Raw genomic sequence first — 27540 nt, forward strand, 5'->3', positions numbered from 1 at the left:
ATCGTAAATCTGTTCTTGTGAATTTGAATACCAGCATCAAAATTGACATTTTTTGGCACGTTCCACACTGAACTGCTAATTGAGGTTTGATCCCTTAAGCTATTATTTGCGGTGAGACAAACCATACTCTTTCTCTCTATGTAAGATCTTACAGTTTGACAGCTAGCTTTGAGGAGAAGATTATCGATGACTTGGTGAGTCTCCCATAGAATCCCGGTTCTGGCAACAAACGTGGAAGTCTGCTTTTTATTAAACAAGACGTTAGTGTTTGACTGTTGCGGACGTGAAAAAGAGTTCATTGAACAGAAACTAATGAAGTCAAACGTCTGCATTGTTGTATTTGTTTACAGCATGCTTTCGTTAAATCTGTGCTTGATTAGAAAAGACGCCTTAATATTTTGGCAGGTCTTCAGAACTATTGCATGTTAATTAGACTTAAGAATTGGCCACCCCTGAGGATTGTTAGCTTGCAATCTGCACATCCACCGAGCAATTATGTTTTCCCATTATCTTTAGTTTGTTTCTGGATCAACATTGGCGACATGCGATTACTGTGACTAGTCTACTTCGTTGTTTGTCATATAATAGAAAGCATGTTTCATATTGAAAGGCCCGTTTAACATTCCCAGAAAAGGAATGCGTGTATTTAAAAATCACACGAACACTAAATCGTGTCTGGCTAAATTACAGGTAATCTGTGTACCTGGAATTCCACTCACCGACCTTAGGAGAACCTGTCAGATAGTTAATAGACTGCGCTTGTGCGAAAGCAACCAACCATCGCACAGACAATCCACTGGAAAACAAGAGAACGTGAATGTACTGCAGCTGAAAAGGCTAAAATAACCGGAAGGTAAGTAATATCATGATTATACTGTGCACTGTATACTGTTATTACAACGCCGTATTCATCAGTACATTATTTATAGGGATATTTTTGTAACTGAACTTTTCCAGTTTAGAAAACGTACTATATAGTACATGTACTCATAAAAAGAATTGGAAAGGATTGCATAGAAAAGGGATTGTGTTTAATGTCACTAGATAATACTCACCACTTCCTTATCCCTTAATAGTCTTTCCATATACATAGCAAAAAAAAAAAGATAATATGTACGTGCTTTGAATCAAGATGATATAATAAATTCTGCTGGTAACACAAGGGGGGGCGTAAAAATCGGTGCTTATCGCTGTTATTATGGTGCAAATCTGGTATTAATTGCAGTATTAAAATGATGCAGATTTTTACATGATTAAAATGTGTGGTGTCTGTAATTTCAGAGACGAAGTAAAATTTCGATACACAATTGAAAAAATGAATGTAAACAGCAATTTGATATGTTTGAATATAGAATATTTCAGCTATCTGAAACGATTATAAGAACAGATCGATTAAAAAAATGAAATTAGATAAATTGATGTTTTTTTTTCATAAGTTAAAAATGGGGTTTTAAGACGTTGTACACTAATATTTCGAAATTAATAGTCAAAATAGGTAAGAATGCCGACAGAGAGACAGATAAACATACACACAGTCGGGATGGCGGGAAATCAGAAAGAGACACCGGCAGGCCGGAAAAAGCATTTTACAATCTCTCTATATAAAAGTCAAGACAGCGACCGTTTACACTTATATTGAATTTAGCGACATTAGCTACAAAGACTGCTTATAACGTACACTGTATGTACTTGTATGCGTACACGCACTGCGAGTTAGCCTTAAGAAGCACAGTAAGAAAAGTTGCATGCATGAGGAACGCAAGGATGTCTTTTTTGTGTGTATAATCTGATTATCATTAAACGGTACAATACGCTGATTTTTCATTTACGGACGGATTTCACGAACACCATTCCCCAAAACTAAGGTGGGATACTTGGACCGTCGCCAGTCACCTTTCATTGATATCCTTACGGAACTCGGCGGGGAACAGAGCAAATATATTAAAACAATGGGTTCTTAGGTTAAAATAATAAAACGTAGAAATTGTTTGATTTGAAGGGACTGCTCACTAATATGCAAACTAGAAAAAAGTTAATAGATGTTTTAATGGATATGGCTTTTATCTAATTTAAGTGTTTATGCAATTTCCAGCCGGTGCGTTATACAAGCGAATAATCCGTTGCGCAACTGTGAATATTTCACTCAAATGCGTGCCCCACAGCTAGGGAAATATACAGGGGTATGTCAGTTCTTTGAGACGTTTGTTTTGCATTCTGTCCAGCGTAACGATGCGGCAACATTTAATTAAACGTCATTTCACTCAACTGCATTAAAAACATTCACTGTGTCAACAAAAGAAATAGACCATGCTTGGTCAAATCAGATGTACTTGATCCGGTTCAGTCAGCCAAGAAAGTTACAGCCTGTTAGGGTTGACTTGAAAACATAAGCCGTCTTTAAAGCCGAGGAACCTCTAGACCATTCATGCAATTTGCGAGGGGCACAGTGACAATTCGTCGTGCTGGCTTTCGATTGCCTTCGTATAGGATTCGCCAAGAAGGTGGGGTAGAGATAGACTTAAATAGTGTTTATCCCTAAATCCATCTGATGTAACATATAAAGCAAAAAATGTTATACCGCGATATATTCCGACCAAACTCTACGGGTTCAACTTAATACTCTGAAATTTCCAGATTAGTTAATAAATTGCGGTCCCGTTTAGTACTGACGTACTCTAACCAATATTATATTTTACATTTCAAACTGAATGTTATCATTATAATTTAAGAATATTAAGCTGAACTCCTTAAGTCATGTCCGAATATATCGTGGAATAACATTTTTGCTATAGGCCCTATCATTCTCAACTTCACAATGACCAGCATTCAAAAGTGAAATATGATCCGAAGTGCGTGCAAATAAAATTAACTAAATGGCATTGTAAACAGCTACTATGTTATGGCTTTGAAGTAGTATTTCCTAATATTTCGTGAACTTTATGACTCTACGTGGTGTGAGCCGCCCTGGAGGTTACACTGCAAAGAAATTCGTGTGCTTTCATTAGAAAAACCTGAATAAAGTTGACTTTGTAAATCTCTTTGAACCTTTACTGTTTTTGACCTCGTCGAACAAAGCCTTGCAAAGTCTTTGATAAAACCAAATAAAGTAAAAGCATTCGTGCTTCAGAATCGTTTGAATTGTTTATTTCCCCTGAACAGTGTCCCCATGCTGCAGCACTGATCTTATCTTGCCTCTTTTCAAAACAGAAAAACATATTATAATGAGATATTCGATCTAGAACCACTTGCAGTAATTGAGGATACCGGTACTTTTGTTTCGAAGTTTGTTCACAGTCAAATAAAAAGAACAACCAAGTGGATATTAAGATTAAATCTCAATAAGACAAAGCAAATAAAGAAATGGCATTGTTGCCTGCGTATGTTTCTTCTTTTTTTCTAAATAGAAACATTGATTTAACTCCTGCATGGTGCAGATGTTTGGTTAGCCGCATCTGAAAATGAATCATAACAAGGGCTTAATATGGGCTTATTCAACAGAAAAAGCGATGAATCATGGGGGACCTCACTCAACAGGACTGTCTTTGCGCGTGTGATAACAAATGAATGACGCGACGTTTTATGCAGTACACGACACGAAAAGAAAGGGTGACCTAGTGGGGTGGCTGTTTGACCCTAATCGACCTCTATTAGAAACAATTTAATTCTGGCCAAAGCTAGCGCCCTGCACACCACGTTTGACCCATAAGGTAACTAACTCTTACTTCAGGGACGCCTGGAAGAAGTTGATATGATTATTTGAGGTGGGTTATTTTATCACAATGCCTTTTGTATTTTCTCTTTTTCCTACATTTAATTTTTCAACTTTTTCAATTTTAAGTAGTCAAGATCGATGCACCAGGTTTTTTTTTCAGCTTTTCATGTAACAAATTTCGTGTGGTTTACTATTTCCGTCCCTCCCAATGAGTTTTTTTTTTCTGTCTAATTTATTAGATTCTTTCTTTTCTTTTTATGAATATTTGGTTCATTGGCTCTTAAAAAAGAAGTTATTTGTGCAAGGCCTTTCTGAATATTCATTGAAATAATAGTCTCGGTAAGTACAGTATATTTCATCTGAGGAATCTGAATTTCTATACTTCTTAATTCAACACATTTTCACAATTATCTCATGAATAAAAATGCCACAGTTAGGAATGTGACTTGGCATACAGTTGTGCTGGTGGCATTGGGGTATATATAACAACTAGAATTCAGTTATGAATAAATATAACTCAAAGACGCCATTCTGTAGAGTGACATTGAAAGACATGATGTCAGAGGAAAAAAAACAATGTAGGCCTACTAAGCAGCTCGCCCTGGACGTTTCATCTCCAACAAAAACCAAATATTAGTAGCTTTGAGTAGGTGCATCCCTAGGCGTCAATTGAATTATGTTATAAGATCTCCCGTGGAAGAAAACTAGATTTTTAAACTTGTTTTGATGACCAAGAAAACTAATGATATTCAGGGAACTATAGAGGTCAGGCTCTGATAAAACTTGTTGTCCAAGTTTAATGTGCAAAGTGATCTTTAGTTGATTTATTTGATTGCAAGTCAACAAGAAACACATTTTACCAAATTAGGTACAAAGCAAGAAAATAGTTGTATTTTGGTTTTTCACAGATGGGTGAAGTGATTAAAATATTTGACTTACTGACACAGATTTGGGCCAGTGTAAAGATTTTGAGTACGCCTATTTAGTTTGCGCACAATAGCCCCACAATAATCAAAACTTATTGAAAGTATCAATTGACATATATAAACAAAGAGGATATACATTTCCAAAACTTGACCAAGAGTCCTAAACATCAAAGAACGTGTTCGCACATTCACAAATTCAGCTTGTTTGGGCCATTCCAAAGATTGGATGTAAGTGTGATAAATTCACTTTCTTCTTACTTATAGTATTTTTGCTCAAATTACACAATATGCTTTTTTTCGGATAGATGCTTTGTTTTCAGACGCAAAATACATAGAATTTGTCGGCCTTCCTTGGCTAGGTTATTAGAAATGCGATCTGTGGGAACTGTACACAACATTCACTTGTGGTGGAAATTGGCAATTTAATAAAAATATATTTGAGTTTATATCTTCAATATAATATTAAACTTTCTTAGTTGTAACTATAATACAAAATAAACACAATTAAAGTCCAACCCAAAATTTGGTCGCAGTAGATTTCCACAACGCTGCATTCCCTTACCTTCTACATTGTACCAGGGTGGCAGGTGTTATAGGCACGTTTTCCACATTTCCACCCTGTAACTTTTGGCCAGATGGAAGCAATTAAATCGCATTCCCTGTTGTATTATGAATCCACTGGCTAGTCATCTGGCTTAAACGGCAATGTTGTCATACTAACGTATGGTTAATGAATCCGTTCTGGCAATCAGAGTTAGTAAATTTTGGTGTGTTTTTGTAATAATCGGAGGGTAACCATTTGTGTAGGTCTACGTAGTCCGAAAGCAAGTACAGATTTCAGAATAACTGCAAAAAATCGTTTTGGTCGTAAAATGGAATTAATTATATTTCTCTGTGTCGTTTACAGTGTATTTTTGTGGAATTCTGATCCTGACATGAAGGGTTGTTATCCCTTTAACTAAAAGTGTAGGTGTAGTTGTTGTTACCACCCATAGCGTGTAGGGGTGTGAGCCTACTGAGCAGTGTCATTTTCTGTTTATCACAGTGTACAATGTACATGTAATAGATTTAAATTCTAAAACGAAATCATGCAGACAGGTGGAAAATAATGAGTGGCGCGCCGGTTCAGGTATGATGGAATGTATGTTAATAATTATCTGCGTGTTTAGATTTCCGACTGTCATTTCTGATATCCGTATACCCACAATATGATGGCTAATTAAGCTACATGTCTTGACCCGTTTCGTGTAAGACCATGTGGCACGTCACGAAATCTCAGTTATCCCAGATGTCAGCTTAGATCTACTATATACCTGCTTCGCTTGGAAAGTGAACATTACCGTGGCAGGCCTGTTTTTAAGCGCTTTGACTGGATTGTTATCTCCGAAACGATGTCAGCATTTCGTAGTTACATGAGGGCTCAGGAAATGTATAACAATGGGAGGCACAAATGAATTGCCAATACACCCACTCACACGTGTATTCACAAGGCAATCTTCATCCAGCTTTTACGTCGTAGGCAGCAAATACATGTACATTGCAGTGCGAAATACCTTAAAACGCACTTGTTTGGGATACTGTATGTGTCCTTTGTTATTAATATTGTTATTGATGTTGTTCGGTAATGTTAGGCAGTAAATGTGATGGAGTAAATGTCGGGAAAACTATATTTGAATATTTTAGCATACATATTCTCTTTGAAAGAAGTTTAATCATAAACTGATCATGGTATAAGATACATTCTAACTTTACAAAGATTTGACCATAAAATTGGTATATGCTTATTTCATTTCCAATATGCCTTTTTTCTTCATGCCCCAGCCATGGATTCGATTCCCTTTGTTTTTCGATACAGCACTATACTGTATATTTTTAATCTTGTAAACTGAAGCTTTGACTTTTCAAAAATTTAATTCAAATGACAATTTATAAGAAAAAACACGGTTCTGACGCCGAATTTGCTCATTGAATATCCCATGTAAACAAACAACCTGCCATTGTATTGCGTATAGATATCTGTTGAAAAGTCAAGTCCACTGCTGACCTTATCTTAATCTAATTCATACATGTACATGTAGCTGTTCTTAGATGCTGTCTGCGTTGCCTGTAATAGTGATAGCATGGGCAAGGGATGGTTCCTCACAGTTTAAAGAGGCTATGGTAAGAAGCCGTTAAAAAGTAGATAAGTGCCATTTTGTAATATGGGTCAAGGGGGTAACAATGAACCATGACTGGATGACAGAGAAAATGTCGGCTTTCGTTTAATCATCCACGCAGTTACCATTGCATAGAATCTTTCTTGCTCCTCATAAAATAAACAAATTCTCAAAAATGAACTATTGGGTAGCGTACCTTGGTCCGTCTGGGTTTTCCGTCTAGTTTTCCGAGATACCCAGATTGGAACTGACAGCACAGTTAGCTAGTGCTCTTTTACTGCTTGAACATAACAACAAGTATTTATTGATAAACGCAAAGATTACTAGAGATGCGAGCTGTGCTGTGATCATCTGTAAATTGTATGTCAGTCGTTTTAGTGAGAAGAAATCGATTGTGAAAACGTTCATGGCGGAACCACCCCCTCTTCACAAAATAGATGGTGGAGCCATAGAAAGCGGATTCATTCTGGTTCGATTAGGTTTTTTTCTTCTTTACATCTTTCTTCGGTCGACTGGAAGACTAGAAATTAAATTAGTTCTCACACCTCAGTTATCCCTTGTGAAACAAAAATACTTGTACCGCGCCTGGATAGCGAGAAATTCAATTTGTTTACATCACAGTTCATATTTCTAAAGCCAAAATACTGTATGTTGATAAAAGACATTCCCACGGGTATACCCACATTTCAAATTAAGCATAACACAATAAAAGTATTTCTTTTTTAAATAAAATTAGTATACTTTACGTTTTCTATAAAAATTTTGTGTAAATGGAATTAATTTATCCTAGTGAATGTACCAGTAAGACAGATACGCATTTTGATCTAGTGCAAACCGCGAGGCGCTATATGGGGGCCACGAAATGTGACAAGCTGCTCTTTCACGGGATTAATACAGTGAATTAGTATAGTGAAAATATTGGTATTCCGATCGCTCTTTATGTAGATATAAATACGATGTGTTGCTTTATAAACTAATATCTATACCCAAATACGTATAAAATGTTTGAAAAGTATAAGACAGCAAGATATTCTGTTAATAAATGTGTTCATAATCGTGGGGTTTATAGAAGTCAACCGGGATGGTGTTTTAAAACATTCGTAGACAATGTATAACGTGGGCTTAAATTTTTATGTCTCAGAAATTTAGGAACGATGATACAGTGTCCAAGCTTTGAGAGAACGCAGACAAAAGTTCAGAAAAATAGTTGTTCAGGACCTTTTTACCTGTATATAGCTCTTCCGTAGGAAAATCGATCCTGGCAACGTTCTACATGTATGTGTTTTCGGGGATACAAAAATAGTGAGTCCAAAAATACGATACTACTTAACACACCAGGTATAATCATTTAGATCAAAACATTTTGTCCACTTCCATTTCGATGAATTTCAAATAGAAGAGTTGAGAAGTTCGCGAAGCAGGTAAAGCATAAAAATACGGCATTTTTGTGCCCCGACAGTGTTTGTTAAAATCAAACGGTGTTCAGTTTTCATCACACTTCCTCAAAATTGTATAAAACATGCTAGAGATTCTACATACATGATATCTATGCATCTATATGTGATATTATCTAACTGTGATAAGAAAAAAGCATGCATAAATTTATAAGATTCGTAATGGCGACTCATTCATGTTGCAAGCGCATGCGAACAAAAAAAAAATCAATAAGCATGCCATAATCAGTTGTCAATATCAACACATCTGGTGAACGTTTTTTACGACAACGAAACAACGAAGGGCTTTAAGATGCCCGACTAGTGCAGAAAATTTAGATTGTGAGCGTTAGTATAAAGGGGGAGCTTCCAGCAGGTATATCCTGTTCAAAATAGGATTTATTCCACACATTACACGTTTTTGTGTGGGTTTAGAATGGGTTTACATGGCAAATATGTATCAGCTGAACATTCAGGCATTCAATTTTTTTTCTAAGCTACACTGTAGCATACATTTGTACAGTTATTTTCTCATTTCAACCCGTCTTCTTTTTTAGGGCATCACAGCATTCCTTCAAACATGTTTTTCAAAATCGAACCACTGTTAAACCAGAGATCTGTTTCCTCATTGCTGCACACACACACACACACACACACACACACACATATATATTTATAATTTTAAAAAAACTAAATTACAATGCGCTGTGTTACCACACGACACAAAACACTAACACAAAATTCTTTTTGGCAACTGTAATAGGCTTTATGATTTCTTCTGGAAATAAATAGGATGCACTCGCGGTATCGTCTTCGGTGCGTAAAGGTGTGTTGACGGAGAAAGTTATTTTACCCTCTGACGCCCAAATTATATATCCTGCATATGAACTGCAATCCGTAAGTACACATCAATTGAAACACATTAGACATGATAACCTGTTATTATAGCTCGCTTATAGAGGCGAGGCTTCTAAATTATTCAAAGGAGACATGGTCAAACTGTGAAAGCGCGACTAGTCAAATGACATCTGATATTGCGTCCAGGATTAAATACGTGAAGGTGAGCGTCTGAAGAGATTATTGTTAACGTTATTTATTAAGTTAACATCGCTATTAAGACTACTGTTAAATGAATACAATATCAGTAGCCGATTCTTATGAAGTTGGTTTGTTGCTCATGAGGATTATATTGAAGTGGTCTGCAGCAGGTAAGCACTGACTCTGGGAGCTGTAACTATTAAACATAACAATTATTAGCTGTTCTGCATATGCTGCTTGTGCAAAGCAACTCCTTGCAAGATCTGGCGGGAGACATGAATTACTTAGTTATTATTTTTGGTTTTTGGTTTTGTATTTTGTTTGCATTTATTGAGAAGGTATGTCAGTTGTGAACATATGGATTTTGTTCGAAGACAAGCTGTTTAATTATTGCTCAGGAAGTTTGGTTTTTGAGTTGCGTGTTGCTGGAAAAATGTCGAAAGCGCAACGCACAGATGTGCTGGCGATAAAGATAATTTATCATAGAAACTTACTACGACCGACCCCTATTTAACATACATGTAACATGGACAGCTAACGCATTGTGATACCTTTAAAGCTCTGTCCTTAAGATTCAACAAATGTTATTTACATTATCAATCTATGCAAAATGTTAGCTTCCCTAATGTACAATGAAATGTCCCTTCAATCAAGATACATATGAAGCTGCATAATTCGTTATATGTTTGAAAACATGAAATCCGTACATTTTCGACGCTGTGACTAAAATCACTTGACATTACAAATCTCTGCTATTCATTTTTTCGCGCCAGTTAATGTGCTTGTGCAAATTAGCTATACGCTTGCTGATCCAGAATATGTAGAAGGGCAGATTTTTTCCACTCTCCCCACCCCCCACCCCCTGTATCCACCATAGCTAGACTTTGATCATTGTCAGCTACTAAATTTAGGTAACTACAATCCACTATTGCATTACTTGCTTTGCTGATTACCTGATTACTTGTTCGCGTTTTAGCTAAGAGCTGTCCTATGACGCTGGCGAAAATAGAGGAGATTTAGTATGACGCGCGTTGGCCTACCGAACAAAATTGACTACAGTTGTGGTTTTTCAAACACGACTTTAATCTCATACGAGTGTGAATTGTATTGAGGGTTCGTGCACACATTTGACATTCAACGAAAAACAGAACTGTTAAAATGTCTATTAAAGCCGTTATGATGCTGAAATTGACTACAATTGTGGTTTTTCAAACACGACATTAACCTAATACGAGTGTGTATTGTATTGAGGGTTACATATACACACATTTGACATTCAAGGAAAAAAAGGTCTGTTAAAATATGTATTAAAACCGTACTGATGCTGAAATCCCGCTTGCATCTGGGATTAGGAAATTTGGACCAGTTACCATGCTAACAGAATTTAACACAAAAAGTGTCCCGTTTACGGATAAAAGAGTTTTTTTTCAGTCACAGGTATTCCGTTGGTGTCACACCAACATGAAGCTGCAGAAGCCCCAAAATTAAAAACTGAAAAGAAAAAACATGAGGGTTGTTATTCATGCTTACAAATTAGAATCCGAGAGCATTGTTGTACCAGCTTTTCATATACCTCCAGTTTTATTATTGAAAGCCATACAGTTCCAGTTGTATGCTCTTGAACAGATGGCCAAATTAGGACACTGCACGTTTTGTAAAGCAGTCCATTTAAATATACACTCTTATTTCGATGGCACGGTGTTTAGAGACCATTTTGTTAAATGCAGTTCATTTACTCAGAGCCGGTTTAATCAATAAAGAACACATCCTCATCGTTACAGGAACTATTTTGACTACTCTTCAAGTGCAGGCATATAATGGAACAGCTGCCACAAATATTGCCCATGGAATGGCAACATTTTGTTGTATAAATATTTTAAAAACACTATGAGCACCGCCCGTGGAACACCCGGGTGTTCTTCGTTGGAGTTTACACAAAGAGGCGTGGACGAAATTAGCGATGATATTTGTTTTGTAGGAAATTGCCTTTAAAAAAAGAAACTTGGTCCTAGGAACAGGGTATACACTTGTGATGCACATTTAATCAAAAACTAACTGGTATTATTTAATAGTTTTGTAGAGTGCCGGTTTGCAACAACAATAGTGTATATTATACATTGTCAACCGTATTTAAGGAGAATAAAAATAGATACAAAAGAAAATAATTGATTGATTTATATTTAAACGCACTGCAGATTAAATCTGTTACCATATCACGTCTCCGATTCCAGGAAATCGATCAAGAGGCCCATTAATTCTCATCTAACTTGTTTTTATCGTAGTACACGTTTTTAGACCAAATACGCTGGTAAATTGACAACGTATTCTGTCTTTACTGCACCAAATATTTCAAAGTGCATGTTTGAGAAAAATTATTTATACTGTCCAGAATACAGGCATGTATCATTATAAAAGCGACTGAAATAAGTATGATACACGTGACGGGACATACTGAAATATATATTCATATTGTGGCAATAAAATTATAAATATTTGACGTTGCATTTTTTGAGTCTGTGTCTATATATTGGTGTATTACATTGCAATTAACCTTTGTTTTTTCATTTCTTTATATGCCACATTATATGTAGAAATTAAGCCTATGCATGTTATGCATGTGTCAGTTATGTCATAATATGTGTTACATAGTTTGAACACAAAGTGATGAGGGCGTGATTGATGCCAATTTCCAAGTTCCACAGAGTCAGAGAGTGTCCCTACGTTTAATTTAACGTATATAGTACCAGAGCACGTTACACTGCAAAGAAAAAACATCACAGTAGGTGACATTACGTTGGTTCTGATCATTGTTCGAAATCATGCCTTTTTGTTGGACCAAACCAATGCCAGACTATCATTTGAATGCTGAACAAATGAATTAATTCTTATTGCCTTCGTCGGGGTCGTTTACATCCCCCGGCGGAAGGTCAAAAACAAGGTAGTAACAATATCCGCCGATCAATGGAAGAGGCTCCTTTCAAAGTCTCCATGCAAGGGTCACAATGCTGAATTTTATGTAGTTATGCAGCGGGTAAAGGGTTGCAACACCATCATTTGGTTGTAATCAGTTCACATTCACAAATGTAACGATTCTGTAAGAATATTTCTACCAAATATAATCCATATTTTGATAATGGCGCAGATATTGTCTTACAATCACATGCATTTAACTTTAATACTTGCAATAATAATGATGATCATTTTTCATGAAGACATCACAAAGTGTTACTCTGCATGTGCGACATAAATGAACCGTCAAGACAGTGGCAAAATAGCACAAGAAAGGATAAACAAATAAAATTATGTTCGAAAAGTTAAATGTTAAAAAAGATAATTGTATATCTTTTAGATGAAAATGTTTGAAAAAAATGGCGGCTTGGCTGTGGAAAGTTTCCTCTTTAAGATTTAGTTTGATTGATCTTGAACCAATTAACAAAAGGCAAAAAAATCTGTAGCCTTTACTCACAAATAAAGTAAATCCAATCCATTTGTGCAATGTTTATGTTGCGGATTATTCACTTATGTCACTCTGTGTAATGTTTACATAATCCCGATGTACTTGCAGTAACTTTATATATACAGTGGCAGGGGGATCACCAGGCAATGTCGTTTCTTTAAACCAATAACTCGACTGAAATTGCATGACATATTTCCCACCTCACTGGCTGTTTTCCCTACAGGCATTCATTAAAACGACACCATTTATATCCTGTTTGCAGAAATCTTCTGAACTAAAGAAAATTGAACATCAAACCTTGGCAAAATTTCTTCACTCCAGCTATTCCTGAAATTGCGAAAATTCCGAACTTTCAAATCCGATATCATTACGAGATTTATGCAAACTAGGGCACTTTGCGTCCACATAATTTTGCACTAATTCTAATACATTATGCTTTTCGTATATGTAATATACAAGGTATATTCAATAATGTGCGAGACTTATTCATAAAGCAGTATTCTCTTGAAATCTCTGGACGCCAAAAGTTGTAATATGAAACAAATACATCTTTTTTTCAGTCATGCCTGTTGGTCAACCTTAATGTACAGAATGTACATGTAATTGTTCACCAACTCAGGCCCCGGATGCGGCATCATACAGTGTCACGGGATTGAATATAAAGTTGTTTATTAGATTCCATCTTGACATCTCAATAATTGTATAATATAAAAACTATTATGTAGTATCTTGTCACAAAAATCGATTTCTGGTTAGGTTAGTAGTGTTTTTGAGACTGTGGAAAATGTTGAACAATCGATGCTAAGTGTTTTGGAACGCCCTACTATAAGATTTTCAGTATGATAGTTATAGCCCATAAGGTCTGGGCGGAAAATACGTCTAGAAATGGACAGGCTATTTCATTTTTGCGAGTGTAAAATATTGTGATTGTTATAAACCCCAAATTCCCCAAAGTAATTACTATTGGGTCCGTTAACTTCATATTCTTTGCCATTATGACATGATTTGAACACTTAGACTGGAACCTCTTTCCTATCAATGAGGTGAGTTGGCCAGCCAATAGCAACAGTCCAATTGAGGCATCCTCCCTTGTGACCTTGACCGTTAATATCATAGGAAAGCAAGGAGAGCGCTAGTGAGTATTGGTTTTGTGGTAATTGGCTGGCACCGGTGACTGACCAAATCGTTGATATCAATCTGTAGAAAGTTAACGAAATCACGCAATAAAACAAAGGGCATGAACCTTCTTACATGAAATATCGCTAACATTATTAAGATTCTTTGGGAAGTATCACACAATTATTGAGTTTGGCTAAGGTGTGCAACACAACATATAGCCCGAACGCTAAAGACAATAATTGTTTTCTCATATCATTTAACACCTGAATGTCCAGGTCCTAGACATCAAACCCCAAAATTAAAGCATAGGTGTCATCCGACATTGTCGTCTAATTGGTAAAACGTGTCCTTTATCTGATTGTGTAAAAATCAGCCTTTGCGTCGTGGTCAACATTGTTTTGGTTACGCCATCGGTCAATAATGAGTTTTATTAGTCCTTACATTCCCGCATATAAGATTGTATTCTTACTTATTATACAAAAAACATTTGATTTAACCGTTAGTGTCTCGCCAAAAAATGTGGTTAAAAAATAAACGCTGCAAACGAGAGTACGCATCGATGTAGTGAACATGTCTTTTAGTACCTGGGCTTTTTTGGTGGTCCGCCATGTATTCAAAGTAAATAAGCAATAACTACATTCCAGAGGACAAATTGATATATTGAGGACGTTTCCTCGAAGATATACCGTGTAAATACGGTAATTTGGTTGAAAGCGGATGTTTGAAGAACATAAATTCCCTTGAGGGTATCATATTTGTGGTTAAGTCTGCAAAAGCTTTTTAGATGTCTACCTTGAGTGAATGGTTAATACAAGGAATTTAGTGTGAAACTATATACATAAACATAGATTGGATTTTAAACAAGGTAAACTGATAAAGTAATAGCCAACAAGATGTTTTATCGGGACCAGACACCTAGAATATGGAATGTCGGGTCACCAACTTTAAAAAGAAAAGGCGTATAAACCGGAGATGGAACCAATAGCACAAACTTGTCACACAAACTACAGCCAGTTAAAGAAATATCAAGTTTTAACTCTTAAAAGAAATCCGATGAATCCCTTTGCGCTCTGTCGTGATTTAGATACTTTTATGTCTGAGGAAAAAAAGGACACCAGCTGTTTACTTGGCCCTTTATGTACCACCATAATTCTGGCCACATGTGTTTTGAAATTGCGTTCACGAACAACGGAGCAATTATCTAAAACCTGCGCCTAGCGCGCTGCAAGGCACTATTGAGAGAAGCAGCTGCTAAGTGAGATCATGGTTTTGGCACGCGATATTTTACCAAATACGTGTCAATAGATGTAATCCATAAACCATCCATTGCATAACCCGCTAGAGTTTCATGTTTGACAAGTGCCTGTAAATGTTAGGCAAGTTCCCTAGAAGGAACCTTCGACTATTTTATGGGGTTCATAGAGAACATAAAAATGAAAACGGTCATGAAATAAAAACCCAAAAACACGGCGAGGCAGGTGCCGGTGGGCAGTTGCCATGCTGAAGGATATCACGACCTGTTAAGAACATTAAAGCACAGCAGTATTCAATCAACTTTTATTTTTACTTTCAGGATTGTTGATTGGTTAGTATGTGTTCGACATGCGAATCCCCATCCAGACCGCGATGACGGTGCTGCAGCTGGCCGGCATACTTAGCGTCAGTGGGGCCGATAACGGTAAGTAATTGGCGCCATTTTAAAAAGAAGTAGCCTACAAAATATAACCGTGCGTTTATTGCTTGAAAATAAAGGGACATGTTCCGTTTGTCTGAACCTCAAATGTTAAACTTGTAAAGGTTAGTTATGTAATATTAATGTCACTGTGATGGCATCCTAGTTCAGAACACGTCTTCTTATACACATGTATGTTGACAATTGTGGAATAGTAACAAAAATCAACTTAATTAAGACACAGTGAATAATATAGAAAGGATACCTTGTAGATGACTATAGCAACAAACATACAGAAAAAGTTTAGTATTTTTCCTGATAGATTTAAAATTCAAATCTGTTTAATTCTGCGCACATTTGAATATTTTATCTCTAGAAGTGCAAAGACAATTTGTGCCATTTTCCAAGAAGTGTAAAACTTGTAAAAAGTAATGGTTACCCCTCCCCCAAAAAATCCAACCGAAACAGTTAAAACAAATCAGGTAGAAAACTTTGTTCGTTCATGATAGACGTCCCACATTTACCATCTGCAATGCTAACGTATGTAATACACACGCGTGCACGAGGGGCTAACCAACCAGCATCACGTATTCTGTATAGTACGTCTTTGGACACAATTAAATAAAATATCGATTGGCTGTTTACTTCAAAAATCAAGTTTGAATAGCTGTCCTTATCATGCCCCGCAAGCAGTCCGGCATCTTACAAAAACAGAAACGAAGACCATTATATATACATCAACACATGCATTTATATATTTTCGTCTTTTTTCATCAAAAACAATTGTGAAAGCAAAGACTTTATTTTCTGTTGAAGAAACGTTATGTCAATATTAACGTTAGATCCACTGATAAAATCACTCTCTTTTTGTCCTTTATTAGCCACACCTGTGGAATTCAACGCTAAATAAATTCTAAGTAACTGAGACGGAAAAGTGAACTTAAAAAGAGCTTGACTTCCACACGTGTGGATTCGTGGACCGCATGACTTTTTCAGATAGCTGTACTTGTGTCGGGGTCAGATGTCACGTAGATTCAAATATCCACTGCCTTAGATACAGTCTTGAGGCAAAATAAAGCGTGTGTGGGGGTAGCAGGCGTTTGCACGGTTGGAAAGTCAATTACGCGTGTACTGACCCCTTCCTTAACTTAACCTGGGTGGTGGTCGGCCTCCTTTGAAATGGAACGCAGGTGTCTTCATCTGGTCATAGAAGTAAAGAGAGACAAGAGGTTATCGCCCGTCTGACGCCAATCTTTAGAACTTGACCTCTACTTTGGTCAAAGTATGTTATGATCATCAGTCGTTCTGATAGACATGCCCTTTTACTCATACGCAAAACAAGACTGTCATGGTGTAAGAATACCGTTAACAAAGGCCACAGGTTGATTTTGACTTGATATCCACATACATGTAACTGGCAAATTCATGGCACATTTCTCCATGCGTTGGAGAAAAGTGCATATAATTAATCTGCAGCCCTGGTAGAGGGTAGTGTGAGGATGGTCAACAAATATCATGCGAGAAGAATAACGGCGCTGACAACTGGAACTGGCGCATATTTTGAATGTTATAATAACACCTCTTCCTCGCACCAACGGAGTCTCTCAGCTGGATTGTTCAAACCGTCAACGGAAGGGTCTGAACTGTCAACACTATCCACGCCTTCCAGTGTGCAATGCTCACAATCAGAACCACTACCTGGAAAATACGATTAGCTCTACGTTGTTTAAACAGCGTGTCCTAATCTTTTGACTACCAAGGACGGATGATCACCGATTTGCCTGCAGGTCCATTAACACCTCATCTCCGGTCAGAGTTCGCATGGCGGGAAGTTTGCAAACTCAGCGGGAAGCTTAGTTTGTTAACGGCGTACATTGGCTCAGTGTATAAGTTAGGGAAATGTATACGAATCAAATACTTATGGCTTTGGTAAAATACGTTGATATATTTAGGGATTGCAACACGGACATCGATAACATGATTTATCTCTTTTTTATAAAGGTGTGTCGACGCTGTACCAGTTGAACCTAGATTTTTATAGTGGCCAATTTTGATAAAGTTCATGGGGGAATCAAACCAATATTAAACTAACATTCGACCTTGAATTGCACAATAAACTAGTTATAAGGGATGTCTGATCGGAGTAATATGGATTTATTAGCGTCCAACAAATGGCCTAACTTAGTCTAGACAAAAGCAAAGTATAAATCATAAAATGGCTTAAATTTGTAAATACCACAGGTACTATTCACTCGAAATCCATCGAAATGCCCTTTCATTACCTCCGCCAAGGAGGTTGTTTTCACCCCTGTTTGTTTGCCTGTCTGTCTTTCTGTCTGTCTGTCATCAATATAACTCAAAAAAGTTATGGACCTATTTTGATGAAATTTTCAGGAACTGTCAGAAGTGGGCCAAGGAACAGATGATTAGTTTTTGATGGTGATCCGGAACAATAATCAAACAATAATCAATAATCAAAAATATCGAAAATTTAGGGGTGAAACGGCATTGGACGGAGACTCTGCTGCCTTGGCGGAGGTCTGCTCTCTCTAGGTGCTTTTCTAGTTATCCAAGTCATTATCCTAGTGTAGGCCTACTAAGGCTACGTCCACATAATTATGTCCTAAATAATGCACTGCGAGTATCGGGCTAGGGGGTGGCAGTGCATCATTTGACATACATACATACAAAGGAAAATCGCACGTTTCCTAAGATCCCCTAATATAGAATAGAATACGCTGATATCACCGCGCTGCATCACCGCGTATAAGGTGACATCAGCCCACAGCAGGTAAGTGCACATAAACAATTGCTTCTGTATCGGTACTTCAAAATGCTTTAGTCGTGTGCATCTAGCCAAACTGATGCAATCCCCCTGGTTAAAAGAAGAATACGATATGCTATAAAGAGAAACAAGATGTAAAATAAACCAATAAATAAGTTTGTAAATAGGAGCCGTTTATAAAAATTTATATCAGTAGTTGGTTAAAACTATGGCATTTGTACTTTATAGTTTCATTTTAAAAACCACATGAAATAAATAAGAATGATTAAGTCATAAAGATATTGGATAGTTGCTATAACGAATTAATTTTTTTAGAAGAAAAGTTAATTTTTCATTCTTAATGACTTATTCTCCGTGGGTTATCTGACAAATTACACATGAATAAATTGTGACTTATCAAAACCATTTGGCTTTCTTCGCCTAAATTTAGGGACCAGTGATTTAAAGCCACACACCCTTCGGATATTAAGGTGCGTGGAATGGCTGTACACACCGCCCTTCACCTGTTCTGGGCGTTGAGAGGATTTCTCGGACATATTCAATCGCTGATTTATATTCAGTATTTGATACTTGGAGGGAAATATATGAAAGCAGCGAGGGAATCAATTCGACCTTTTATTCCAAATACCAATTGTGTTTGAAATCTGCGACTAACGAAAGGATATTCACAAAATAATTGGTCGTATATCACCCATCGGATTAATACGTCCCACTGAACTCTAATGAAGGTCTGCGTCTGGAGGCTGGTGTAAACAAGTTTTACTTATGGCTCAGATTAACACATTCAATTATTCTTGAGTTAACGGATCGCATAAATCGTTACCGAGAAAATGATTCATATTCCTGGACGGAAGATCAAAACATTTTACCGACTCCTTCAAATATAGTATTAAGTGAGAGCATATGCAGTAAGTAAGGAACGGGATAAGAGAACCAAGAGTACACTATCTTCAAACGTGACGGCATGTAGCCGGAGTGAGGGGAATTTTAGAGATAGTGCACCACACAGGGGGGAGACATAACTTCACCATTAATGAAAGTGGTATAAGTGAAACTCTTAGGCTCGTCAAACTAAATTTAAACCGGGATTGTCAGCACGCGCTTTGGTGTGTGCAGATCTTAAAGAGGAAGAGGTTTAAGGATTTGTTTCCGTTGTCCTGATAATGTCACCCATCAAATTCATTCCTTGTCTTTCCAGTCTCTTCTCTTTGGAACACTCGACCTCGCCCTGGTTATGTCACATTTAAGTATTGACAGCTGTTCAAAACGCACCTCTTGTGCTATACTTGTGCTTGAACTGGGAACTCGGTGCAGCGAGGGCAGACATCCGAAGATACGACTCTGCTACCTGTATGGAATATAAACATGTACTGTATTGGAAACTATGACAAAATGCATCAGTGCATTTCATATTCTGCACCTAATATGTCAAAATATATATCAGAGAGACTTATTCAGATGCGACTGCCCTTATTTAAAAAACACGTTTTGTTTATTTATAAAATGCTGTCCGCTTATGATACATCTACATGTTTGTACCAAGGAGAGAGCAAGTGAACGCTTGCGGCAATTTTTTTTCTTGGTGGTGGTGGTGGTGGGGGGGGGGGGGGGGGGGGCACGCCATAAAATTCATATTCTTTTGCTGATTAGTTGACATTCGTATGAGAGTCAAGACACTATTGAAACATTATTATGCCACCAACTTATCTCAACCCATTGAAGGCAGTATCCATGTATTAAATTTTGGGGGGCCGAATTGAAACGTTAACTTTAAAAGATGTAACAGTTTATCTCTGCCAAGCAAACCGTTAGTTACAGGTTTTGATTTTCCAACGTGGCCAACGCAACCCCTGCACACACGAGTTTTGTTTTCTTTTATTGCAAGACAGAATGCCAAAAATGGCCGCGGAAAGATAGCAAAATTATATCAATTGTAACCTAAGTCGCCCCAAACAGCCTGTTAGTTACGCTACCATGCATTAATGTACAGCATATAAAGTTTTATGCATTTGCAATCAAAATGTCGAAGAAGCCTCTTCGGCCTCGGTGCTACGGGTCACTTTGCTCTGTCAAAGTCCTGTAAACCATACCGTGCTATAATTTGATATTAAAACTTAATCAGAACTTCCCCCCTGACGTGCATTTGTCAGTCTTTTTTTCGCATCCTCGCAAATGAAACTGAAAACTGACAAAACTTGAAGGTTCCAATTCGATTATGTGCTGCACGGCCCAAAACTGGTCATGCATATTTGCTCCAGAGTGATCTTTTTTTGACCCTTTGAATTAAATGTTCGGAAGTAACTTGTTGGCAGGATGACGATCAGTGATTCCCACAATGTCATTATAACGATAGAGTTATCGACCGATTAGGCGCACATGCTTGACCAAAATCTCTTCTCAGTTAATCCATCTGACGAGGCGATATCAGTCTTCTCAATGTGCTTCTAAACCGAGAATATAACTTCCGCATAAAATGCCCTTCACGAAAGCTATTATTTGTGGTCTGATCTTTCCTCTGCGTTGGATCATTCTTGGTGTCATGTTATATTAGCGAGTACAGATAATTAGGGACTAGAATCAGCAGCATCTGCCTATCCCGGCATGCAGCGGGCCATTTATTGACTTGAACAGAAATATTAGTGGCAACCGATGAATCGGATGTTTGCATGCAACTACACTTTGGCAGCCGTTATTACCATGCTGACACAGCTGTTGCTACTTTGGGTGACAATTTTAACGATGCCAATTGCATACGTTGACGCTGGATGGAAAGAGAAAAAAGTAGTGAGAAAAACAGATGAGCAGAGACTTTTGGAAAAACTTTTACACGGTTACGAGAGCTACTCACGCCCGGTGTTTAACGCATCTGAGTCAGTGGAGGTAAAATTTGGAATAACCTTGACCACAATTTCAGATATGGTAAGTAAAATATGGTGAACATGTCAACACACGAAGGAACCTTTTCAAAGACCCACCGAATAATATTCTAAAGAAATTTTACCTCCATTTTTCGAAATGTGAATTTTAATCATCAGGAAAGGGTTGGAGTAGGTTCCTTCGTGTGAAGCATTTTATGGCTTACAGTTTATATTTACCTTTAAAAATTTCAGCACCCCATCGCAGTCGCCGGATTAGAAAAGGCAGAGAGATAAAAATCCCTGACGAACAAAGGTTACTAAGAAACCTTTTGTACAAATACGACACTGCTTCCCGTCCTGTCTACAATGCATCTCATACAGTCACTGTAAAATATGGACTAACTTTGACGCAGATAGCTGATATGGTAAGAACACAGAAATACACTAATGATATGTCATATTTCTTAACCTAGATTTTATATGTTTGACAATCTAGATTTTTAACAGCCGAAACACCTAGGAACGACAGGTTTTAGCCTGAATCATTATCTATCATTTTCAATTGCCAGTCATCCGTAGTGGTAGACCCCCATCTTGCGTCAAAATGTTACGTATATGCTCATTTTAATTGAGACATTTGAAGATAAATTTGTTTTGATGTAGGACAGCCTTTGTAGTTAATCATCAAATTTTAATCATGGGCCCAGTTCTTGTAAAGCAGTCTAATTGGTTTTTGGCGATTTAACTAATGAAGGTAAGCCACAGCCCTTTATGAGAAGGTATATAAAATGTGTTTTTATTTTAGTCAGTCAAACTTGACATTGAGAAAAAATATGTTAATGAGGTAATCGAAAGTGCAAAAGTCGAGGTGCTTCAACTCCACTCATTGAAGCTTAACATTGTTCGCCCTTTGTTATCTACAAGTACTGGTCAGATCATTGGCTTTGCTTTTTCTCACATTATTTAATTTAGAACAAACGCCAAACAATGACCATCCAGGTGAAAGAGATGTTCAACTGTGCGTTGTAAAAAAAAAAATCAAATCAGTAATAGATGTACGTGCTAGTGAGAAGCTCGTCATCTGTAAACGTCACAGCTCTATGTTCTAATAAAGACAAATGGGTTGGTTTATTGTGAATTATTACTTGTAATTGAAACCTTAGGTTCGAAGTGACGGGTGGTTGTTAATTGTACCTATTAACACCTAATCATATTCCGCTGACTGCACATTTGTAATTCTGAAAACTTGCTTTGATTAACCTTACCTTGTCTCTATTTTGCATGTGTAGCATACAATTAGGTCTTTTATACATTGCCATGCTCCATGTGTTTTACTATAAAGAACACTGAATGCAATTACCGGATGTTACTGTTCCTGGGTCTTAGACCGCACGTTAGTGAAGAATTAATGGAATGAATAAATGTCAAAAATGGTTATTTAAAACGAGGATGACAAAAAATTGAACAAGACCAACTGTAAATGGCGGTCGTTATTGGATTCGTTTCGTTAGGCGCACTAAACGGAGATGAGGGTCTCCATCATTTCCTTAAAGCACATCCAAGAAAATGAAGGCAGGCTAATCACCATTTTATTACAAAAAGCTGCTTTTGAATCTTCCTTGAATCAAGGTTATAAAAAAGGTATCGATACAGTAAATGGTCTTTAGAAGAAACGTCATCATCCTGTAACATTAGCCGTGTTTGATCCATTGCCCGAGGTGGCCATACTATTGTATATTTGGATTGTAACCGGCGTGAAATGCATAACCTTTCAAAAAAAAAAAAAAAAAAAAAAAACATCTCTCAATCGGTGCCTGTTTTGTACACGATTTTATTAACTGGGTGCTGCAGTCAGTGGAATGAGTTTAAACACCTTCGCCAAACGAGGGGCTTCAGATATAAAAAGTAGTTGATGATGTTAAAGATCAAGTACATTGTTATGTAATAATAAAATGATAATAATAATAACTAGGGTCAGAGGACCGATTTTATTTGCTGTAGGGTTCCTTTGTAAGTTTTTCTTTAATTTTAAGATGTCAGTAAGACCACGAATGTTTGCTTAGATTATACGTACTGGTACATGTACTGAATTTCCACCTCATACAAGATATGTAACATATGTGACATGTTGTACTAGGTTTACACACCTTATATCTGCAATAAGAAACATGTAAGATAGCGTAGGTAGTATAGTGGCTCGGAGTCTTAGCACTATTTTCTGGGTCAATTGTTGGAAAGGTCAAGAACAAGAGTGGTGTCAAGTTGGTCGCAATAGCGTAGGTACAATACCTCGATTTAAGTTCTATCAGACCGGTAAATGGCACGATATACATTTTTGTCTTATATCACATATACAGTGAAAATATATGTCGCATGTTGGTGTGATGCGACATGTGGACCTGAATGTGTCGGCCTTTTGCATTCAACAGGCTGCGTACGTGTACCAAACAAGAATTATGCATTGTTACATGAATGTAATCAGTCATGTCTGTATATGAATAACAAATAGACGAGGCATTTAGAAATAGAAAGTAATAAATGAAACTTGGATTGCTGCCTGGATGTGTCTATATGGTGATTAGACATAGCATTCAGAATTCATGACAGTCGAATCTCAAGATTTCTAAACAAACCTGCACCGTAACCTTTTGTTTCTTATTCCCTTTTTCTTAGTAAATTTACGGAGAAAAGTCTAGGCATCATGTTAAAATCTGGCAATTTTTCCTGGATACAGTGGATATACGCAAATAAAAAGCATCGCATTGGAAGTTAAGTGCGCAATCCACATTTCTAAGAGTCTCTCAAAGAGATCAGTTCAGAGGCTTTACATGCATATATAATCGCGTTCCCTTGGTGCAGGCTGATATGTCTTCATCCAATCTGTCACCCTCCCAGTAGCAATAGCTGACCCCACAGGGAAAGACTGTAGATACCTTTTACGTTCGGTCAGTGGGTGATGATAAAATGAACCTAGACCTACAATTACATGGATGTACTACCTTTGACATACTCTACAAAATACCATGTCGACCGATTGCGCAGTATTTATTTAAAATATAGCACATAACTGTACACTTTGATGGGTGCACGGCATGATAAGCCCAGATTTATACCCAGAAACATTTATTTGAATGCAATTTTATTGCATGGAGTACCTCTTGCTGTTATTATATGAATATAATCATAATAGTAAAGGTACCTTGACACCTGTTTTCAATGTTGTTTAAGGCATGAATATATATGAGACATTCAAGATTTATTTGCTTTTCCCCAAAGTATAGTATTATATGAAATTAATTTTTCACTTTGCATAGCGCAATTAAATCTGGATTAAACCAAACCTGATGAACTATTTGCGAAAGTACCATTTAAATAGAATGAGGATACAAGACAAAATAATAAAAGAAGTAATACCCGACGTAATTCCAAATGGAAGCAAAGAATTTGTTAAAACACTAATGTGCAATATTTTTCTTCATTTGAAGACAAGAACTAGCTGAAGCATGGGTAATCCTTTATACATTTATTGTTTTAAATAAGTGAAGTACCAGATGTGTTACTATGATTTGGGTATACTCCCTTTTTTTTTGGACTAGAATGATATCGTTGTGATAGATTTATTTACTTCCTAAAAGGGCCCGATAGACTTGAATTTAAAATTGTTTTGATAGAAATTTTCCACGCCCAGTTGTATTCACCCCCACGCGTGTGAATATCAACACATGTATAAGTTAGGTACTTAAAAGCGATCAGTCAAATATTTGCAACTAATATTGCTAAAGGGCGCACATGTAACATAAACCAAACCACAATCAGAAGTAAATTCAATATTTCCGCATGTTCTCCTCGACAAGACCGTTTGACCTTTGTTCCCACTCACTTTTTTTTCATTTTTTCACCTTCATAAGCAGGTAGCACCATGTCTAATAGTCACTTTGAGTAATACTTTGAGTCATTACTTAGCTATTCGCCCATAATGGATATATAACACATAAACAGTACCTTTTCCACAGCGCAGATATCACTTTCATATGCTTCCTTAGATCACTTAATTAGACGAAAGATTCCTTGATCACGGGACGGATATCACTTATAGGTAACTAATGATATCTTCCAGTATGCGAGGTAGAGTTATTGTGCAACGTTTATCAACCATTTGATTGATGGCAATTTGATTAACAGTTACCAAGGGAAGGTCTGCCTGTTCCAGTAAACCGAGTTATTGCAAATTGTATTCTGAGAAGTACTAACAACGAGTGCGTTTTATGAAGAATCGCACGCTAAACAGCTCCCTCACTATAATCCCCACACAAAGGCCCGTTTAATTGCATTTCACATTGTCTTTGAACCAAGGTAAGACAATCCTTATATCTTCTATGGCTTCTTAATTCAACGTAAACTGCATTCGAATGTTCGTGATGAAGAAAAAAAGGGAAATTGGGTGACGTTAAAGAAGTGGTGAGGAAGCAATATTGGAAATATATCTGATTAATTACATTATGTTTAAAGATATTTATTTGATAGATTTATTCATTTCAAATGCGTTAATATAATTTGTGGGCAAGCATTGAATTTTTGAAACACAAGAGAGAGAGAGAGAGAGAGAGAGAGAGCTGGGCCATCAAAAAACAACTTTTAGAATTACAGATAGAAAATAAACGTCAGAATAAAAGTGGTATATGATTACCTTTCAACAAATAGGCCTAAAATCTTATAAATACTTTAAATACTGAAATATAATGGCAACTTATCTACCAAAAAGAAACTATGACTGAATTTTCAGACAATTCAGTATACAGTACAAATGATTTTCTAGAGCCGGATGGTTTTCAATGTCATAAACAGTACCATGCTGATAAAATAAACACATTCTAGAAATATAAATAATAAACATAAGTCTGCCATTACACTGAAACGCCACTATGGTGCTCTGCCACACTTTTGCAATGTGCGTTTGTTAGACCTACTAGACACGTCTTGACTGTGAGATTGTGGAGAAAAGCTGAGGACTTAGAATGAGGATAATGTCTGTTTTTGGGTGAAAACACACACTTCTAACAGATGCATTTCGATGACTTCCTCATTAAATTATCTAGTCTCAGAAATTTGGTTGAATTAAACCAACATCCATAATTATGATTAAGTGTTTTACGTCATTAGTTGGAAAACAGTTTATGGTGGCAGACTTTTTTCCAGTTGTACAATGTTTGGGCGTTTGGGAAGGTATTTTGTTCCTATTTCTTCATTGATAAGCATTATTTTCTTGAATTAATCCTAAGAATTCGTTTCATTCCAAATGTATGCTGTCGAAAAGAGCTAGATATAATTTTTTCCTTCTATTTAGTCGTTTTATATTTAAAACACAGGTCCAATAATCTTATGCTGTTGCAAAAAGAGAGCCCCAAAGCCACCCAAAACCAAAAGACGACTGGATACGAAACTGATAAATTGAAAGATGACTACTTCCTTGCCATGCCCTTCGATAAAACATATTGAGTTATTAACCTGAGTTGGTAACGATGTTTAACAATATAGTTTCAGTATGAATGATCCACCGTCGATTTTTCTTACCCTATGTTCGTAGCATACATAACACGCCATACTTTCCAAAAAGCCTAATATACTGTACCAAATTGATTTTATTTTATTCATCTATCCATCGTGTAATTTTTCACGAGGTACTTGAGTTGACGTCACAATTTAATCGGCTTCTTTTATTTTCCATTTCATGAACCATTGCAGTCCGTAGGATTGCCTGTTAATTCTGTTTCCAAGTATCACAACTAATGAACTAATTTCAGCAGTTCTACTTGTCAATAAAATCACCACATGGAATGCGTCGAAGCTTTACTATCTCTTTGAGATTATTCAAATGTGCAAGAATGCATTCTGCACAAGAAGAATATAGTTTGTGTTCTACCCATATCGATTAGAAGTAGTTGAAATTAAATTTGTGTGAGAGTTCCTTCCCAGTTCAGTCTATGTGCTTCATTTTCGTTTTGAAGAAAAACGGAGCAAGGCGCTGTGGAGCAATCCATTTCGAGTCGAATTTTTCTTCCCTACAATCCTCAGTTTATCTAAAAACCCGTACCAGAGGGTAGTTCGAGGAATAAACCGGAAATAACGGGAGTAAAGAAGGTGAATAATATTCACTCAACCTGCCATAATTCTCTGACTAGAAATAATAAGGCTAATGAAGTTTTCATTCGCTTGAATTATTGAAATTAAAACACAGAATTGCTCAGTTATAAATTGGAGTTTTCCCTGAGCTGTCTACAAAGTAATGGCTGGTCATTGAACTGACTTATTCTCTTGCACAGACTTTAAAGAATTACTAACTAGAAATCACGGTGAGTAAACGCTACAACCAGACACCAATTAAGC

General features: G+C 36.8%; 1 protein-coding gene across 6 annotated transcripts in view; it reads left to right on the top strand.

The window, feature by feature from the left end:
* The first annotated feature begins 597 nt into the window (after positions 1-597).
* Positions 598-27540, top strand: part of LOC106160803 (neuronal acetylcholine receptor subunit alpha-3) — a 39898-nt gene continuing 12955 nt past the window's right edge. The window contains exons 1-4 of one of the 6 annotated variants that reach the window (XM_086999253.1): positions 3528-3761; positions 4002-4051; positions 15415-15519; positions 21409-21581. In XM_086999253.1, the coding sequence (XP_086855379.1) occupies positions 15444-15519; positions 21409-21581 (249 nt within the window). In that variant the 5' untranslated portion in view covers positions 3528-3761; positions 4002-4051; positions 15415-15443. Of the gene's footprint in view, positions 854-3527; positions 3762-4001; positions 4052-9103; positions 9288-15414; positions 15520-19952; positions 21218-21408; positions 21582-27540 lie in introns of those variants that run through there. The other 5 variants (XM_086999255.1, XM_086999257.1, XM_013537558.2 and 2 more) reach the window with 5 other exon arrangements.

The sequence above is a fragment of the Lingula anatina genome, chromosome 1 (genome assembly GCF_051362555.1).
Source record: "Lingula anatina isolate TDL-2025a chromosome 1, LinAna3.0, whole genome shotgun sequence".
NCBI lineage: Eukaryota > Metazoa > Brachiopoda > Lingulata > Lingulida > Lingulidae > Lingula > Lingula anatina.